Source organism: Lipotes vexillifer, unplaced genomic scaffold (genome assembly GCF_000442215.2).
Source record: "Lipotes vexillifer unplaced genomic scaffold, Lipotes_vexillifer_v1.1 scaffold491, whole genome shotgun sequence".
Lineage (NCBI taxonomy): Eukaryota > Metazoa > Chordata > Mammalia > Artiodactyla > Lipotidae > Lipotes > Lipotes vexillifer.
In genome coordinates this window covers 780,314-796,865 of record NW_006770548.1, presented here as the reverse complement: position 1 = coordinate 796,865, position 16,552 = coordinate 780,314, and the positions used below count along the sequence as shown (strand labels likewise).

The 16,552-nt window shown below is 47.1% G+C and overlaps 1 protein-coding gene and 1 non-coding gene across 5 annotated transcripts in view; one reads left to right on the top strand and one right to left on the bottom strand.

The window, feature by feature from the left end:
* Positions 1-16,552, top strand: part of PFKFB4 (6-phosphofructo-2-kinase/fructose-2,6-biphosphatase 4) — a 39,149-nt gene that overhangs the window by 18,210 nt on the left and 4,387 nt on the right. For 2 of the 4 annotated variants that reach the window (XM_007446157.1, XM_007446159.1), the window contains exons 5-10: positions 364-438; positions 786-842; positions 1,258-1,379; positions 3,084-3,291; positions 3,862-4,008; positions 15,266-15,370. In XM_007446157.1, coding sequence (XP_007446219.1) covers positions 364-438; positions 786-842; positions 1,258-1,379; positions 3,084-3,291; positions 3,862-4,008; positions 15,266-15,370 — 714 coding nt within the window. The remainder of the gene's footprint in view (positions 1-363; positions 439-785; positions 843-1,257; positions 1,380-3,083; positions 3,292-3,861; positions 4,009-15,265; positions 15,371-16,552) is intronic. The other 2 variants (XM_007446158.1, XM_007446160.1) reach the window with 2 other exon arrangements.
* Positions 9,058-9,130, bottom strand: TRNAG-CCC (transfer RNA glycine (anticodon CCC)). The gene has a single exon. It is a non-coding gene; the product is annotated as a tRNA-Gly (tRNA).

Sequence of the window (16,552 nt, the reverse complement as noted above, 5' to 3'; positions counted from 1 at the left end):
GTTACCATGTGTCTATCTAAAAAACTGTGTTGACATTTCCCATCTCCTCTCCTCTCCTGTCCCCATTTTACTGGGGTGACAGGATGGAGTGGAAGTAAACATGGGTTTAGTTCTACAAGTTTAACTAGTTTCACTGGAAGTCTTGTGAGTGAGTGCCTGCTGCCCTGCTTCCAGCTTCCTTGGGGTGCTCCCCAAGGAAGGGGAGGACCAGCCCAGCCATTGCAGGTCTGAAGGAGACTGGCCAGGCGGATGGCCGAATGGCAGCTGGTCCTGATGCGAAATCCAGTCCCTGTGCTACAACTGTCGGGTGGCCTCCCACCCTCTCCAGGGCCAGAGGCTGAGTTAACCCCATTTTGGTCCTAGGTTTTTGATGCAACAAATACCACCCGAGAACGGAGAGCGACCATCTTTAATTTTGGGGAACAGAATGGCTACAAGGTGAGGCCTCCTTGGCTTACCTCCTTGGTTGGGCTGTGGCACGTTCGGGCCCTCTGGGGCCACTTTCTCGGCCTCCCGAGGCCCACTGGCCTCAGGCAGGTGGGCTCCTGAGTGGATCTGGGATATTGATTTTCTCTCCACCTGGAGTTATCTTTCTGAGGAAGTGGGGGTCTTGGTGGGTGAGTCACCTGCTTTGGTTCTGTGCTCCTTGACCTGACCCCGCCCTCTGAAGAAGGGCCTCTGGGCAGCATGGCCCTCAGTGGGTAGGGAGCTCTGGGGAGCCAGGCTCAGGGCCCTAAATGTGTCTCTGGTTCCTTCCCTCCTGCCCACCCTGGTCTTTGCTGCAGACCTTTTTTGTTGAGTCCATCTGTGTGGATCCTGAGGTCATAGCTGCCAACATCGTGGTGAGTGGTTCATCTGACATTGTGGGAGCAGTAATACAGCCAAGATGGCCTGTGACAGTGAGGTCCCTCTCCAGGTTAGGCTGGTGCCTGAGCCGACCTTAACTTGGTCTTCTTGAACATTGTGGGTAGGGGGGAAGGCGGTAGATATCTGGGTCGGGTGGGGAATGCCCACCCGATCGCAGTCCCTCGTCCCCCAAACATGAGGGACTGCGATCACAGGATGTCCAGTAATACTCCCTTAGCACTGGTATGGGAGCTGGGACCAGGGAGCCACTGGACTCTTCCTAATGGGACTAGTGCCCCTGGGAGGCCAGTCCTCCTGCCCAGCCTCCCCCCAACCCAGCATCCTCCTTGGTCTCCGACCTGCTTGGCCTCCGGCCCTGATGTGTCCTTGCTCTGTGCCTGACCCCGGCAGCAAGTGAAACTGGGCAGCCCTGACTATGTCAACCATGATAGCGATGAGGCCACGGAGGATTTCATGAGGCGCATCGAGTGCTATGAGAATTCATATGAGTCGCTGGACGAGGACCTGGACAGGTGAGGCAGGGCAGCACTGTGTCCTCGGCTGCGGTGGGTGGTAGGTGGGGTCCACTTGGCTGCCTCCTGTGGCTCCTCAAGGTGGTGGCTGAGGGACCACCTCCGCGGGCAGAGGTGGTCTGTCCTTTTTTGTTTCTTTCCTTGGGCTGGAAATCATGGCCCAGGGGTGACTTGCAGAACCGTAGCTGCTTTATCTGGAGCTCTGTGAGTCACAATTTTCTGCTATTTCATCAGAAAATCAGGCCTGTTTTCTATTCAGAGGGTCTTCCCACAAGGCTTTTGCAAACAGTACACGCTCTTCTTTCAGTAGGTGGTCTGTGTTTTGAGAAGGGGAAGGGGTGCCCAGACCCTGCCTACTAACAGCTAGCAGTAACCAGTGCTTGTGAGTCCCGCCCACCTCCCTCTGGAACAGGGATCTGTGGGACTGAGTGCTGGGTGGGGACAGCAGCCAGCCACCGGCAAGCTCTTTCCGTAAAGGCTCAGGTGCTAGATATTTTAGGCTTTGGGGGCATACAGTCTCTGTTGCAGCTACTTAACCTTGCCGTTCAGTACTAAAGGAACATAGATGATACGTAAATAAATAAGCATTATTGTGTTCCCATAAAACTGTATTTACAAAACCAGGCTGAGTTTGACTTGCTGGCCATAGTTTGCCAACTCCTGTATTCTAGCAGAAATGGGGGCAGTGGTTAAGTGAATAACACTTAAGTAATTAAGTTAACGCTTAAGTAATTAAGTTAACTTTAATAACTGAATAAAGTATTACACAGTCCTTATAAATCATGCTGAAGAGACATGGGAAAGTGTATGTTATGTAGCATTAAGTGAAAAGGGTGGAATATGAACTTGTACTTGGGTTCTTTATAATTACGTATGAATATATAGTTACGAACGAAAGAAGTCAAGTGACTGCTGGTGGGATGTCTTCTGGGATGTTTGAGGGACAGTCCCTGGACTGAGTCCCCTCAGTGAGGCTGGCGCTGATCCGGTGCTGCTGCCCCGGCCTCTGTGGTTCTCCTGGTCTCCCCCCAGCATGGCATTGCTCCTTGTGGCTCTGTTCTCCACGCTGCAGGGCTGCACTGGTCCAAAGCACGGAAAGCGGTGGAGCTGGGCTTATTGGCTGCTGCCACCAGCACCATCCTCCTATGCTTCTTGTCTCATCCACCTGCTGCCTGGTGTGGGACATGGCAACCACTTGGCACACACACATGACCCGGGCTGGGTTCTTGGGGGAGGGTTTGCTGGGGGAAGGAAAGGCCAGGCCCATGGATGGCTGACCAAGAAGACTGGAGGGGAAGCACGTTTGCCAACTACTCCCAGGTCAATCCTGGATAAAACTGTCTCTTGTTCACCTTACAGATAGTACGTTGAGAGCTCATAGGTAGGCAAGAGGGGCCCGGGGGACATAGAGCAGCGATGAAGGTCCCGATGTGGTAGGATTGACCCCTCGCTTTGAATGTCACCTTTTGGGAGCATGATGAGTGTGGAGCACCTCTCACGGGGTTTGTCTGTATGTCATGCGTGTCGTGTTGCTCCCACCTCACCCCCATCGCTCGCGTACCAGCTGGCAGTCCTGTGTGTTGTGGTCTCAAGCCTGGTGAGGTCAGAGATGCAAGGCTCTGAGGATGGTTCCTGGAGCTGGCAGGGCGTGGCCTCAAGGACCCCGGTCACACTCACAGGCTTCTCTCTACCCTCTCTGGAAAGGGATCTGTCCTACATCAAGATCATGGACGTGGGGCAGAGCTACATCGTGAACCGCGTGGCTGACCACATCCAGAGCCGCATTGTGTATTACCTCATGAACATCCATGTGACGCCCCGCTCCATCTACCTCTGCCGGCACGGGGAAAGCGAGCTCAACCTCAAGGGCCGGATTGGCGGGGACCCAGGACTGTCCGCCCGGGGCAGGGAGGTCAGTGTGTGTGTGTGTGTGTGTGTGTGTGTGTGTGTGTGTGCGCGCGCACATGTGTTTATTTCTGTGTGCATGTGCGTGTGCTGGTGCTGGACTCCAGCTAACATGCAATCCAGGTGGATGACCTCATTCAGTCTGGAATGTTCCCATTATATAGGGAAGGTCACCAAGCAGATGCCTGAATCTCTGGCTTGCACGCGAGCTCTCACCAGCTGATTCCCTTTCCCTGGAGAGGCATGCCATTCTGGGAGTGAGCTGAGTCCCTACAGTGCAGCTGATGCTGTGCCACAGTCCAGGGGAGCTACTGAAACCTCAGTGGGAAGGTCATACAGCCTAGGGCACATGGTCGGGGGGTGAGCACTGGCAGGGGACCTGATGAGCCACAGCTGGAACTACACTGAGGGTCTCGGAAGAATGCACAGGGACAGCACTTGTGGGTGTGGGTGTTGGTGTCATCGAGAGTTAGTTCGTGTTTTTTACCAAAACTGTTTTCTCTAAGGCTGGGCCCCATGGACCCTTTGAGGGCAGCCCAGGACCTGTGCATCTGAATTTGCTTGTGATGTGTTTCAGTTTGCCAGGAGTCTGGCCCAGTTCATCAGGGATCAGAACATCAAGGACCTAAAGGTTTGGACAAGCCAGATGAAGAGGACAATCCAGACGGCTGAGGCCCTGGGTGTGCCTTATGAGCAGTGGAAAGTTCTCAATGAGATTGATGCGGTAATCACCATCTCTTCCCTCCCCTGCCCAGCTCTGGGCACAGCTGCGCTCACCCAGGGTGACAGTGTTGAAGGGGGTCAGGGAGAGCTTTTTCTTTAACATTTCATTATTGTTTAGGGTTCTGATTCATCCCTCCCTCCTTCCCTGCCTCCCTCCTTCCCTTCTTTTGTATATAACTATCTAGGTGTACAAAGTGATGATTTGATGTATGTATGTATTGTGAAATAATTATCACAATAAGTTTAGTTAACATCCATCACCACATAGTTACAAATTTTATTTTTCTTGTGATGAGAACTTTCAAGACATGCTCTCTTAGCAGTTTTCAAATATATGATACATATTGTTAATTATAATCACCATGCTGTACATTACATCCCCAGGGCTTATTTATCTTATAACTGGAAGTTTATACCTTTTGACCCTCTTCAGCCATTTTGCCTACCAGCTGGCTTGTCATGCTTTTAACTGCCACTTTCAACTCAACAAAACCTCAAAGGGAAAAATGATGCCATATACCAGGTTCATCTCCTTGGGCTTCCCTTCACTTCAGGATCTTGGCCCCTCAGGTCTTCTCTGCCTTGTGGCTCTAGGGTGATATCAAACAGATTTATTTATTTATTTATTTATTTGTTTGTTTATTTATTTATTATTTATTTCGGTTTGGCTTTTCTAGTAGCTGTCAGTGGAGTGTTAGTCTAAAACAAGCTAGTCTACCATTGCCTGATATGGAAGTCTCGAGATCAGATTTGAATCCTACAAAGATCACCCCAACTGATAGAATTGTTTTGTTGGGATGAGGTGGGGGGACAAGATGGAGAAGGGAGACTAGTTAGAGGTACTTGCAATGGCCTGGTGAGGTGATGACATCTGGAACTTGGGTGGCGTCAGTGAAAGAGGAGTAGATGGACTTGAGGGATGTTTATTCATTTATTTATCACGTATTTATGTGAGGCTACTTTGTGCTAGGAACTGGGCCAGGTGCTGGGGACCAAGATCCTAATGAAAGGATAGAGGCTGTTGGTGCCCAACCAGGGGTCTAAAAAGGATCCAGGATGGCTCCAGATTTCTAGCCACTGGGAGGGGTTCTGGGGCAAGGAAGGTGATGAGCTCACCTGAGGGCAGGAACTAATCTATTTTGTTTACCACATCGTAAGTGCTCAGTAAATATGTAGTGAATGAAAGGAAGACGTTCCTGGGAGATGTTCAAGTGCAGGTACCCAGGAGCCAATCCGATCTCCAAAGAGAGGTGGGGCTTGGGCATCCCCCCCACAGACATGGTGCTTGAAACAGTGGAATGGATCAGGTGGCTGAGGGAGGCAAAGTAGGACCCAGGACAGAACCCAGGGGAGCCCTGGCATTTAAGGGGCTGTGGAGGAAGCTATGGACAGGTGTCTGGTAAGGTGGAAGGGAAACCAGGTTGATGGGGTCATGGGAGTCAAGGCAGAGAGGAGGAGGCAGTGGTCAGTGGAGTGAGATACCATAGGGAGGGGGAGTGAGGCCAGGCTCCAAACTGACCATTGGGATGTCATAAGACCACTGGGATTCTTGGCATGAGCCTACTGGGTTGGTGCCTGGTGGGAATGGGTGGGGAAGTGAGTGGGGGGCAAGGGACTCAGAGTCAAGGGAGACTTGGTTGTGTGTAAGCTGATGGTGAGGGGCTGGTAGAAAGGGAGAGGATGAGATGACAGGAGGCCCTGAGTGGTGGCGGAGGCCCAGATTCCAGGGTATTAGTAGAGGAGAGGGGTGCAGGTGGCTATAGAGTACTGTGTCTCAGAACTTCATGGAGGTTTCACTCAAGAGTGAAAGGAAGGAGGAGTTTCCAGTGGGCGTTAGCAAAGGGGAAGAGTTGGCTTGTCTGGAGACCAGGAGTCTTCTGTGGCCCCCTTGTCTGTGTTCTGGGGGCGATCCTCCACCCCTAGCAGATGGATGCGGCTGTGGAAAAGGTAGACACTCATTCAGCTCGCGAGCTTGTTCAGTTATGTCCCTGTGGATGAGATGGAATCAAGTTGGACAGAGGAGGTGAGGAGTAGGGAGGAAGATGATGAAGCCACATGCCATGGAATCCATCCCCCCTGGAAAAGATTGGGGAAGGGAAAGGGGGCGTCCATGGCATTATGAGATGGGAGGGGCCACAGGCACAGCATTCATGTAGGGAGCCAGGCCAGGAAGGCTAACAGTGGGCTGTTAACCAGGGACATCTCCAGAGGGTCCCTTGGGAGCTTGGGCCACCTGGCCTCATGGAGGAAGCCTCTTTGTGAATAAGATCTTGTCCCCCGTCTGGTTATTGCTGGTCCACAGAAAACCTGTGACCATTCTTTTATTTGCTCTAGTACTTTTTCAGTTGATTATCTTACCTTTATCTCAGGGAGCTGTCATATCTTCTGAAATAAGGATAATCCAGTTGTTACCTTCCCAGTTTAAGTGCCTTATTTTTCTGTTGTATATTCTTTTTTTTTAAGTCTTATTTATTAATTATTATTATTTTTTGGCTGCGTTGGGTCCTTGTTGCTGCACGCGGGCTTTCTCTAGTTGTGGTGAGTGGTAGCTACTCTTCGTTGCGGTGCGCAGGCTTCTCATTGTAGTGGCTTCTCTTGTTGTGGAGCATGGGCTCTAAGCGAGTGGGCTCAGTAGTTGTGGAACGCAGGCTCTAGAGCGCAGGCTTAGTTGCTCTGCAGCATGTGGGGTCTTCCCTGACCAGGGCTCAAACCTGTGTCCCCTGCATTGGCAGGTGGATTCTCAGCCACTGCACCACAAGGGAAGCCCTGTACTTTTCTGTATGGTTGAAAATTTTCAAAAGAAAAAGTTTGTGTATCTCATTAATTTCAACTTTAATTATATCATTCAAATTTTCTGTCTTTTTTTTCTGTTTGATCATCATAAATCAATAGTTGAATGTTAAATACACTCTAATTATAATTTTGTTGATTTTTCTTGCATTTTCAAGAATTTTGCATTATTTTACCTTTTTTTCTTCACATATTTTGATGTTTTATTATAAAGTAAAATTCATGACTTAGGAATTTGTGGGACATAAAAGGAAACAGATGGCCACTCCAGTTAGGTTAATTCAATGAGGATTTATAAAAGGACCTTTTTTCAAAGATAATGGGCAGGATATAGGGACCTCATAACAACAGGGACCATTGCTTCCCTTGGGCAGAGGAGAGAGAGGATGTAGGAACCTGGGGACAAGGGAGCAGTGAGTGAAGGGCAGCCTGGTGGGATGGAACCTTGGGTGAGGGCCTAGACCACTGAAAGCAACTTCTTCAGGAGGGAGTCAGAATAAACATCTCAGCCTCACTCCCCTCCCTCCCTGGGACCTCCCGCCAGTGTTCCCCATGGCCTAGCCCAGCAAGACATTAGTGGCCATGGGAGCCTTGTAGATGCATGCACAAAGGTCAGCCTCCTGGGGCAGAGAGCAGGTGGAGAAGCAGAAGGATATGGAGGGGCAAATGAGAGGAAACAGCACAGACTTCCTTCTGTTTCAGCATATGTAAAAGACGCTGTTCCACTGTTGTCTTCTTCTTCTTCTTCTTTTTTTTTTTTTTTGGCTGCACTGGGTCTTCACTGCGGTGCGCAGGCTCTTCATTTCAGCATGCGGGCTTTTCTCTAGTTGTGGCGTGTGGGCTTCTCTAGTTGTGGCGCGTGGGCTCAGTAGTTGTGGTGCGTGGGCTTCTCTCTAGTTGTGGTGCATGGGCTTAGTTGCCCTGTGGCATGTGGGATCTTCGTTCCCCAAAAAGGGATCAAACCCTTGTCCCCTGCATTGGAAGGGGGATTCTTAACCACTGGACCACCATTGGGCCACCTCTGTTGTCTTCTGGGTCACACTGTTTTCTAGCAAGAAGTTTTCTGTCATTCTTATCTTCATTTTGTATATAATGTATCTTCTTTTGCTCTATTTTCTCTTTATTATTGATTTTAAGCAATTGGATTATGATGTGCTTTGGTATGTTTTACTTTATGTTTATTCTGCTTGGACTTCATTGAGATTCTTGGATTTCTGGGTTTCTAAATATGAGTTTGAAAAAAAATTTAAGATATCATTTCTTTAAATATATTTTCTGCTACCCTGTCTCCTACCCTGGACTCCAACTTCTTGTATGTTAGACCGTTTGGTATAGTGTATAGAACCTATGGGATAATCCCACAGGTCACTGAGCTTCTGTTCATTGTTTCTCAGTCTTTTGTTCTTTCCAGGTTTCTGTTTGGATAGTTTCTATTGCTATATCTTCAAGCTCACTTATCTTTACTGCTGTTTTTGTTAAACTCATCCAGCATCCAGTGAACTTTATGTTTCAGGCGTTATGTTTTTAAGCTCTAGGGGTTCAGTTTTGTTCTTTTTTGTGTCTTCTTCTTTTCTTGTGATCCTCTGCAGTCCAGGAAGTGCCTGCAGTAAATTGCTGCAGCCGTAGGCTCCTTGTGTCCCTTCTGGAGGATCACAACCCTGCTCTGCCTGTTGTCTAGTGTCTACAAACAATTGTTGCATACATTTTGTCTAGTTCTTTTGAATTGTTTATGTTGGGCCGAGAGCAAATCTGGTACCAGTTACTCCACTGTGGCTCAGCCGTCATTTTGGATGGTTCCTGTTTCTATATAAAACACTTTTTGCATGGATTTATACTTTGACTAATTTGAATATTATCATCCCTGCTTTTCTTTTTCTGATTTTTTTTTTGTAAAATGCACATAACATAAAATTTATCATCTTAACCACCATTTTTGCGTGCACAGTTCAGTGGTATTAAATACATTCATAATGTGCAGTCATCACCACCATCCATCTCCAGAACTCTTTTTTTTAATAGTTTTATTTTTGTAAGATAATGTTTATAGATTTATTTACTTTTTAAATATTTATTTAGGTTGCACTGGGTCTTAGTTGCGGCATGTGGGATCTTTGTTGCGACATGCAGGATCTTTAGTTGCGGCATGTGCACTCTTAGTTGTGGCATGCAGATTTATCTATTTATTTACTTTATGTTTGGCTGTGTGGGGTCTTAGTTGTGGCACGTGGGATCTTCTTTACATCATGCATGCGGGATCTAGTTCCCTGACCAGGGATTGAACCTGGGCCCCCTGCATTGGGAGTGCGGAGTCTTACCCACTGGACCATCAGGGAAGTCCCCATCTCCAGAACTCTTTTCGCCTTATAAAATGGAAACTCTATACCCATTAAACAATAACCCCCATTTCTCCTCCCCACCCAGCCTCTGAGAACTACCATTTTACTTTCTGTCTCTTTCATTCTGTCTGTATGATTTTTCTGTCTCTAAGTATGTCACATAAGTGGAATCATATAGTATTTGTCTTTTTGTGACTGGTTTATTTCACTTATCATAATGTCCTCAAGGTCCATCCATGTTGTAGCATATGTCAGAATCACATTTTTAAGCTTGAATATGGTTCCATTGTATGTATATACCACATTTTGCTTATCCGTTCATTTATCTATGGACATTTGGGTTGCTTCCACCTTTTAGCTGTTGTGCATCGGGCTGCTATGAACATGGGTATATAAATATCTCTTTGAAACACTGCTTTCATTTCTTTTTGGTACCTATGTAGAAGTGGAATTGTTGGATCATATGGTAATTCTATTTTTATTTTTTTGAGGAACTGCTATACTTTTTTCCATAGCAACTGCACCATTATACTTTCTACCAACAGTGCACGAGTGTTCTGATTTCTCCACATCTGTGCCAACACTTGTTATTTTTCTGTAACCTTTTTTTTTTTTTTTTTTTTTTTTTTTTTTTTTTTTTACAGTAGCCATTCTAATGAGTGTGAGGCGGTATCTCACTTTGGTTTTAATTTGCCATCCTTGCTTTTTGTCCATGTTTTTTTTGTTATGCTTACTCCCTTTTATTTTTAACCTTTTTCTGTCATTTCTTTAGATGAAAGAAACATATCTTTGGTTTATTTTCTGGCCTGAGAGCTTTTTTCATTTAGGAATCTAAACCCATTCATATTTATTATTACAGTCGCTATCTTTGTCCTTTTCTTCCCCCAGTACCTTGCAGATTTCTTTTCATCTCATTTTTTTTTTCTGTATAAACATCATCTTTTCTGTGATTTGGAAGTCAAGCAGTGTTTTTATTCCAGTAGTCATTACCTTACAGCTTTTCAAAAACATTCTTAAGCAGAATGCTTGTAAATAAAGGAATAACTAAAATATACTTATCAAAATTAGTAACAGGAAAATAATTCTTGACTCTGTTGGGAATTAAGAGGATGTGTTATTTCCATTTGTTTCCTTTCTGTCCTTTTTTTGTTTTTTTTTACTGTAATTGGGCAGAGTATAGCATCATGGTTTTTTTTTTTTTATCTGTTGTAGCTCTTCTTTAGAATTGATGAACTCTTTCAAAAGAGTAAGCAATTTCTGTGACCTGTTTTATAGCTCATTTAACCCATTTTGTGGACTTTCATCAGCTGTGGCTGGTGGGAGTTACAGGAGGTTTCCAGCCCTGATTTCTTTCTCGTGCAAATAGCAGCTCCCTGACGCAGGTTAGGGGTCCGGTGTCTGCCTTCCAAGGGCACGGATATGGCTGTAGCATTTGGTTTCTCAGAGAAGCCTTGGCAGCCCTGATCTTTTTCTTTTTTTTTTGAGGTTAATCTGATTATTTTTCTAGATACACTGGATTCCCTTCTTTATCTTTAGTTTGGAAACTATTCTAGTATCTATGATCTGTTAGTCATCTTTCCATGTTTATCTTTGTTCTGTCCTCTGTTCTGGTAAACAGCCTTGGGCTAGTCTTCTATTTTAACGTTGTGATTTTTTTCTTAGCCCAATCCACAACTTACTGTCTTATTTTTCCTTTTTTGAAAACAACAGCTTTATCGAGATATGATTCACATATGATACAGTTCACCTATTTAGATTGTATGATTCAGTCGTTTTTAGTATATTCACAGAGTTATGCAACCATCACCACAATCAATTTTAGAACACTTTTGTTGTTCCAAAAAGCAACCCTGTACCCATACCCCCATTTCCTTCCAGTCCTTCCCCCCAGCCCTAGGCTACCACCAATCTGTTTTCTGTCTCTATAGATTGGCCTATTCTGGACATTTCATTCCTCCTGTGGTAGCATGTGTCAGTATTTTGTTCCTGTATATTGCCGAATAATATCCCATTGTATGGATATACCACATGTTATTTATCCATTCACCAGTCGATGGGCATTTGGGTAGTTGCCATTTTTTGGCTTTAGGAATGATGTTGCTCTGAATGTACAAGTTTTTGTGTGGACGTGTTTTCATTTCTCTTGGGTAGATAGCCAGGAGTGGAATTGCTAGGTCATATGTTAACTCTACATTTTTTTGTTTGTTTTATTTTTTTATTTTGGCTGTGCTGTGTGACCTGTGGGATCTTAGCTCCCTGACTAGGGATTGAACCCAGGCCCTTGGCAGTGAAAGCACAGAGTCCCAACCACTGGGACACCAGGGAGTCCCGCATGTTAACTCCATTTAAGCTTGTTAGAAACTGCCAGGCTGTTTTTCAAAGTGGCCACACCATTTTACATTCCCACCAGCAGTGTATGAGGGTTCTGATTTCTCTGCATCCTCCTTATCACTTGTCATTATCTGCCTTTTTTTTTTTTTTTCCCCAGTACGTGGGCCTCTCACTGTTGTGGCCTCTCCCATTGTGGAGCGCAGGCTCAGTGGCCGTGGCTCACGGGCCCAGCAGCTCCGCAGCATGTGGGATCTTCCTGGATCGGGGCACGAACCCGTGTCCCCTGCATCAGCAGGCGGACTCTCAAACACTGCGCCACCAGGGGATCCCCTATCTGCCTTTTTTGTTATAGCTGCCCACACTAGAACACAGTTCAGCCAAGTTCTCTGCTGCTTTATGATAAAGATTGCCTTTTCTCTCTCTTTTTTTTTTTCGCTGCACCACACAGCTTGCATGATCTTAGTTCCCTGACCAAGGATTGAACCTGGGGCCACGGCAGTGAAAGCATGGAGTCCTAACCACTGGACCTCCAGAGGAGTCCTTAAACATTCATATTTCTAGCAACATTCTGTTCATGATAATATACGTATTCTCTAAGGCAATAGAGGCTTTCTCTACTGTCCTTCACTTCCTTCTGAGCCATCACCCTAATCACTTTTTTTTTGGCCACACTGTGGCTTGTGGGATCTTAGTTCCCCGAACAGGGATTGAACCCAGGCTCTCAGCAGTGAAAGCATCTGGTTCTAACCACTGGACTGCCAGGGAATCCCCCTTATCTTTTTTCTTTTTAATTAATTAATTTATTTTTGGCTGCGTTGGGTCTTCGTTGCTGCACACGGGCTTTGGGCTACTCCTCATTGTGGTGTGTGGCCTTCTCATTGGGGTGGCTTCTCTTGTGGCAGAGCACAGGCTCTAGGCACATGTGGGCTTCAGTAGCTGTGGCACACGAGCTTAGTTGCTCTGTGGCATGTGGAATCTTCCTGGACCAGGGCTTGAACCCATGTCCCCTGCATTGGCAGGTGGATCCCAAACCACTGTGCCACCAGGGAAGTCCCCCCAATCACGTTTCTTTTTAAAATTTATTTATTTATCTTTTGGCTGTGTTGCTGCGCACAGGCTTTCTCCAGTTGCGGAGAGCAGGGGCCGCTCTTCGTTGCAGCGCGTGGGCTTCTCACTGCAGTGGCCTCTCCTATTGCGGAGCACAGGCTCCAGGCGCACAGCCTCAGCATTTGTGGCACGTGGGCTCAGTAGTTGTGGCTCATGGGCTCCAGAGCGCAGGCTCAGTAGTTGTGGCGCACAGGCTTAGCTGCTCCACGGCACGTGGGATCCTCCTGGAGAGGGCTTGAACCCGTGTCCCCTGCATTGGCAGGAGGACTCTCAACCCCTGCGCCACCAGGGAAGCCCCTGCCCCCAATCCCTTTTAATGCCCATATTTTTAGCAGGTTCCTGGTGGCTGCCAACATTCCTTGGCTTATAGGTGCATCACTGCAATCCCTGTCTCCCTCATTACATGGGCTTCTTCCCTGTGTGTGTCTCTCTATGTCTTTACATGGCCTTCTTAAAAGGGCGTCAGTCATTGGACCTCATCTACTTGATTATATCTGCAAAGACTATTTCCACATAAGGTCACATTCACAGTTCCCAGGGGTTAGGACTTCAGCGTATCTTTTGGGGGGAAGTATTCAACTCACAACAGGTAGTTTGTGTCTTTGTAGGAATTTTCCTATTTCACCTAAGTTGTCTTATTTGTTGGCATATAATTGTGCATAGTATTCCCTTATAATCTTTTTTATTTCTGTAAGCTTTGTAGTAATATCCCCCTTTCATTCCTGGTTTAATAATTTGAGCTTTCCTTTTTCCTGTCAGTCTAGCAAAAGTTCTGTGAATTCTGTTGATCTTTTCAAAGAACCAACTTTTGATTTCGTTGCTTTTTTCTATTTAATGAATTTGTGTTCTAATTTGTATTATTTCCTTACTTCTGCTTGCTTTGGGTTTAATTTGTTCTTCAGTAACTTTTTTTTTTAATAAATTTATTTATTTAGTTAGTTTTGGCTGCGTTGGGTCTTTGTTGCTGTGTGCGGGCTTTCTCTAGTTGCAGTGAGTAGGGGCTACTCTTCGTTGCAGTGCGTGGGATTCTCACTGTGGTGGCTTCTCTTGTTGTGGAGTGCAGGCTCTAGGCACGCGGGCTTCAGTAGTTGTGGCACGTGGGCTCAGTAGTTGTGGCATGCAGGCTTAGTTGCTCTGCGGCATGTGGGATCTTCCTGGACCAGGGATTGAACCCTGTCCCCTACATTGGCAGGCGGATTCTTAACCACTGTGCCACCAGGGAAGTCCTTCCAATATCTTAAGGTAGAAGATTAGATTAGTGATATGAGATCTTTTTTTTTTTTGATATAGGCATTTATCGGTTTAAATTTTCCTCATCATCTTTCCTTTTTAATAGACAACTTTGCCCCCAAGGCTTTGTCTAGGAAAAAACCCCTGAGGACAAAGGTAGAAACCAGCAGCTTTTTATTTTATTTTATTTTTTATTTTTCAGAATAATTTGTTTATTGTGTGTCACAGTTTGTTCTCCTGACCCCCACTTTATAGTTTCTCACATCTTTTTTTTGAATTTTATTTAATTTATTTATCTATTCATTTATTTTTGCGGTACGCGGGACTCTCACTGTTGTGGCCTCTCCCGTTGCGGAGCACAGGCTCCGGACCTGCAGGCTCAGTGGCCATGGCGCATGGGCCCAGCCGCTCCACGGCATGTGGGATCTTCCCGGACCGGGGCACGAACCCGTGTCCCCTGCATCGGCAGGCGGACTCTCAACAACTGCGCCACCAGGGAAGCCCTATTTTATTTATTTTTTTATACAGCAAGTCCTTATTAATCATCAGTTTTATACACATCAGTGTATACATGTCAATCCCAGTATCCCAATTCATCACACCACCACCACCACCACCCCGCCGCTTTCCCCCCTTGGTGTCCGTATGTTTGTTCTCTACATCTGTGTCTCAATTTCTGCCCTGCAAACTGGTTCATCTGTACCATTTTCTAGGTTCCACATATGTGCATTAATGTACGATATTTGTTTTTCTCTTTCTGACTGACTTCACTCTGTATGACAGTCTCTAGATCCATCCGTGTCTCTACAAATGACCCAATTTCGTTCCTTTTTATGGTTGAGTAATATTCCATTGTATATAGTTACCACATCTTCTTTATCCATTCGTCTGTCGATGGGCATTTCGGTTGCTTCCATGACCTGGCTATTGTGAATAGTCCAGCAGCTTTTTATTACGGGCGTTTTACTGCTTCCTCTCTGGGCACCTCCTGTGCGCTGGTTCTTGGCTTGAGCCTTGGAAGGACTGACACTGGTCAGTCCACACATTGTCCTGGGCTCTTTTGTTTGGTTTTAAAATGGCATTTGGGTACGATACTCTATGCTGTGCGTGTGTGTGTATCCTGAATGACATGAGGGAAATCTTACTTTATAGCCTGTACGGTAATCCATACTCTGCTGTAGTATTTTCATAGCACAGAAGACAAAAAGACACATTAGAAAAGACACATAGTTAACATTTCTGTGTTTATTTTTATGGCATAAACTGGATGGATGGACGATGGGTGGGTGGAAAAGAAGTGTGATAGCTTTTTCCAAATGTGAGGCTGCCCCTGCTTAGTGTTCCCAGGGTGCCTGATCTTCCCAGCTGGGAGAGGCCCTGTGGCCCAGGAAATGCCCTCCCCCTGACACAGGGCTGATCCCTGGGCCTGTTGTGGGCGGTGTGATGACTGCGGTGTCTCCCTAGGGCGTCTGTGAGGAAATGACTTACGAGGAAATTCAGGATCATTATCCACTGGAGTTCGCCCTGCGAGACCAGGACAAGTACCGGTACCGGTACCCCAAGGGGGAGGTAGGTGGGATATGGGGGCTTAATCTCAGCCACCTGCTGCCTGCCTGGGAGGACCGCCTGTGACTGAGGGCCCCGAGGGGCTCTGCAGAGGCTCCGTGGGCAGCAGGAGGGGCCTGGCCTCAGAGGTAGGCAGTCTGGGTGTGTGTGTCACCTCCACCACTTCTCAGCTGTGGCCCAGGCTGCAGGCCCCTCCTTGGGTGGTGGGTGAGCAGTGCTGCCCAGGAATCCCAACCCTGAGGCCTACTGGAGCCCCGTTTCCCATCACTCCCCATCTTTACTTTCCCCATCCCTGGGAGTGTCATAGGGTGACCCCATCCGCCCTGCGGCTCCAGACAACATCCCTAGCCCTGAATCCAGACCTAGGGATTCATTTTCCCCAGGTGAGTCGTGACTACCATAAGTCACCTGCACTGTCACCTCCCCTCAGACTGGCTCTTGCCTCAGCCCAGGCCCCGGGTAGAAACACTGTCACCTTTTTTTTTTTTTTTGCGGTACACGGGCCTCTCACTGTTGTGGCCTCTCCCGTTGCAGAGCACAGGCTCCGCACGCACAGGCTCAACGGCCATGGCTCATGGGCCCAGCCGCTCCGCGGCATGTGGGATCTTCCCGAACCGGGGCACGAACCCGCGTCCCCTGCATTGGCAGGTGGACTCTCAACCACTGCGCCACCAGGGAAGCCCCCAGTGTCACCTTTGACTCATGTATCTCCCACTTCTAGGACGTGACCTGGGGCAGTGGCCAAATAAAAATACCTCCCACAGACACACAGGTTTGCGTACACACATACACATACATATGTAGAAACCCCCCGCCCAAATGCCAGGCTCACAGGTGCCTATGCTGTGCTGTCCTCGGGAATAGGACAGCTTCGGGTAGCATTGATATTTCCCATCATACTGTGAGGGAGAACCCAGATTTAGAACCAAACCAGATAACAGTAAAAAGAAACAAAGCAGCTGGCTGCTCAAACTTGAGAATACAGGGGGGAAATTGGTAGGGAAGTTAGTTGCCAAAAGAAGCAATCTCGGATTTCCCCAGAAATACCAGGAGCTGGCACAAGTCATGTTGGTATTACTCCCAATCAAATCATGGGGCAGGGCTTCCCGGGTGGCGTAGTGGTTGAGAATCCGCCTGCTAATGCAGGGGACACGGGGTCGAGCCCTGGTCTGGGAGGATCCCACA